Raw genomic sequence first — 3,592 nt, 5'->3', positions numbered from 1 at the left:
GGGGTCAGAGAGCGAGCAAGAGAGTATCTGTGGGGTAGAGGGTGTAACGGGGCAGAGAGGGGGAGAGAGAGACGTGCATCTGGTTATGGGGGCGCAACAGGGGGCAGTGTGTGTGTGTGTGTGTGTGTGTGTGTGTGTGTGTGTGTGTGTGTGTGTGTGTGCGCGCGCATGTGTGTGTGTGTGTGTGTGTGTGTGTGTGTGTGTGTGTGTGTGTGTGTGTATCTGTGGATTAGAGGGGGAGTGTGGATTGCTGAGTCATATTTCGAGTAGCCGCCAGTTCATATGAGTCTCACACACACACACACACACACACACACACACACACACACACACACACACACACACACACACACACACACACACACACACACACACACACACACACACACACACACACACACACACACACACGCACACACACCAAATGCATGTGCATGTGGTGGCATGCACATATACCAAAATACAAATGCAGGTATGCACACACACTGGCATCCAAATGTGTGTACAGTACTTATGTGACACAAAAACACATGCGCGTGTCAGGACACACACAGTACATGCAAACATGCACACACACACACACACACACACACACAAACACAAACACACACACACGCACACGCACACACACACACACACAAAACATGCTGAGTTTGACACTGCACACAGAGAGAGAGAGAGAGAGAGAGAGAGAGAGAGAGAGAGAGAGAGAGAGAGAGAGAGAGAGAGACAGAGAGAGAGAGAGAGAGAGAGAGAGAGAGAGAGAGACACACACACACAGCTCTCGGTCCTAACCTACACATCACATGGGCCTGCTCTGCTCTCAGCGTCCCAGAGGGCCGGGCGGGCGGCCGTAAAGCCAAATTGAAACCATGCACTGCAGTGGCTCCAGGCCTGAGGCCTGCGCTCAGACCAGAGAAATTCACAGCAGTCTCCAGGCCAGAGAGAGAGAGAGAGAGAGAGAGAGAGAGAGAGAGAGAGAGAGAGAGGGAGGGTGCTCTTAAATCTGAGGTCAACCCAGAATCTGGGATGGGAGAAAGAAAGAAAGAAAGAAAGAAAGAAAGAAAGAAAGAAAGAAAGAAAGAAAGAAAGAAAGAAAGAAAGAAAGAAAGAAGAAACTTTGTTTTTTCTTTCCTTTACTCCCACATCATTAGCTTTTTCTTTTCTTTTCCTTTTTTACGGTGCCCAGCGTGATTTGTCCCAGACTGGCGTGGACATCAGTCAAAATGACATTTAATATTTTGCAGAAGGAGAGGACACTATTAAAAATCTTTTATTGTGTTCTGTGTAAATGTAAATAACAACTGTTAAAAGAACAAAGGCACATTGACTAGTTTGTTTTTTTACAAAGAAAAGTACAAAACTGCTCCTCAATGTTCAAAAAATGTGTAATGATTCCCTCGGTGCAGGACTTTATTTGTGTGTTTGGCTTGTTTTTTTGTTTTTTTGAGCAGTAGATCAGAACTCACAAAATCATTAACAAAAAAAAATAACAAGATTTTAAAAAGAAACACAGGTCAACTGGCTTGTGTTTGACAGTACACAGTAGTAGCTTTTACGAATGCACACATAATTAAAAAAGAGAGAGATCCAAAGGGATAAGTTAAGGGGGCTTGAAAGTAAGCCCTGTATGTGCTCTGTGAAGTCCACCATTACAGGCAGAGCCTCACACATGCCAGTCACGTCAGATGCCGATGTTCGTTTGGCCGATATTCAGATACCGATATTCGATTGGCCGATAATCAGATGCCGATATTCGATTGGCCGCTTATTAGCCCTCGGTAGGGCGTGGTCTCAGACACAACCAGGGCTCTAAATTAACACCAGCCAACCGGCCAAATGCTGGTGAAATTGCTGTTTGGCTGGTAGAGAAGACCATCTTACTAGCCACTTTGACCCATTACTGAGTGTGAGTTTGGCTAGTAAAATCAATTTGTCATTTTGGCTGGTGATGAAAAAAGTTAATTTAGAGGCCTGGACACAACCAAGTTTTCAAGGGTTCAAAGTTCATGTCTCCGTGGCGACGAGGCTGGGGGTGGGGGGGTGTGGAGGTCGCCATGGTCGTCATGGTGATACTGAGGGGTCAAGGGTCGATCTCCATGGGGACGATGTTGAGGATCACGTCCTCGTTGCCGCGGCGCACCACCATGCGTAATGTGGCGTCCCGCTTGATGGCGTTGCTCACGTCCGTCGCCGTGGCGATACGATGGCTGTTGATGGAGATGATGACATCGTGCTCTTTCAGTCCGCCACTGCAGGATGGAGAGAGAGAGAGAAACAGAGAGAGAGAGAGAGAGAGAGAGAGAGAGAGAGAGAGAGAGAGAATAGTCGAGTGGCATGTGTGGATATTCACATGTGTGTGTGTGTGTGTGTGTGTGTGTGTGTGTGTGTGTGTGTGTGTGTGTGTGTGTGTGTGTGTCTGTGTATGTGTGCGTGAGTGTGGTTTTTGTGTGAGAAAGAGGGGGAGAGAAATTCAGACAAAGGAGAAAAAAGAATGTATGTGTGTGGGCATATTTCAGAAAAAGCGAGAGAGCGAGACGGAGAAAGAGAGGAGAGGAGGGAATAAAAGACAAAAAACATGTTTTAGTCATTTCTGCAAATTCTTCCTGTTGACAGAAGCCTTCAGCCTCACCTCAATATTGACCCTGACTTGTTTCATTCAAACGCCACACACACACACACACACACACACACACACACACACACACACACACACACACACACACACACACACACACAAACACACACACACACACACCAGTCCAGTGACGATTCTGGGGAGCCAGTGCATGTCCCCTGCCACCCCACAGTGCCAGAGCAACACACACACACACACACACACACACACACACACACACACACAGCGCACACACACACACACACACACACACACACACACACACACACACACACACACACACACACACACACACACACACACACACACACACACACACACACACACACACACACACACACACACACACGTGCATATCCCCTGCCACCTTGCAGTGCCAGAGCAGGGGGCAGCCAAGGACGAGTCATCTGAGAAGCTGCGCTGCGCTGTGCTGTGAGCAAAACTGGAAACGATCAATTTGCCAGAGCGGGATAAAATGACTGATGATTGAGAGAGTGTGACTTACAAACCTGCAGACACATTTGTGCTGCAGAATCCGAGCTCTGAGATTTAAAATGTAGACATTGGTGCAGCAAGGGATTAAAAAAAAAAAACAGTTTCCAAGGTTCAAAATATGCTGTAGTCGTGTAGACCAGTGGTTCCCAACCTATGGGTCGGGACCCCCCTTATGGGTCGCCAAAGATCCACAGGGGGTCGCGGAGCCCTCTTGATTTTAAGGGGTTTCATTTTAAATATATATAGCCCATGTTGAATAAAAGACAAAGCATTTAACTAATAAATGCATAGACACAACAAATTGTAAGTGCTACATTAAACATTTATTTCTATATTTGACCAAAGACGAATTGACGAATAAAATAACTAAAATACGTTTTCGCAGGAAACAGAGGGCATCTTGCGACTCCGTCTCGTGCGGGCGCTCGCGTGGTTGGGTCACCAAAGCTTACAATAGTA

The 3,592-nt window shown here is 46.8% G+C and overlaps 1 protein-coding gene across 1 annotated transcript in view; it reads right to left on the bottom strand.

Annotated features, from left to right (window-relative positions):
* Positions 1–1,257: 1,257 nt before the first annotated feature.
* The window catches only part of htra1a (HtrA serine peptidase 1a), a 78,955-nt gene continuing 76,620 nt past the window's right edge, over positions 1,258–3,592 (bottom strand). Inside the window, exon 9 of the mRNA XM_063191704.1 lies at positions 1,258–2,252. Coding sequence (XP_063047774.1) covers positions 2,084–2,252 — 169 coding nt within the window. The 3' untranslated portion in view covers positions 1,258–2,083. The remainder of the gene's footprint in view (positions 2,253–3,592) is intronic.

Source organism: Engraulis encrasicolus, chromosome 24, assembly GCF_034702125.1.
Source record: "Engraulis encrasicolus isolate BLACKSEA-1 chromosome 24, IST_EnEncr_1.0, whole genome shotgun sequence".
NCBI lineage: Eukaryota > Metazoa > Chordata > Actinopteri > Clupeiformes > Engraulidae > Engraulis > Engraulis encrasicolus.
Note: the sequence above shows the minus strand (reverse complement) of the source record. Positions and strands in the feature narration are given on the sequence as shown.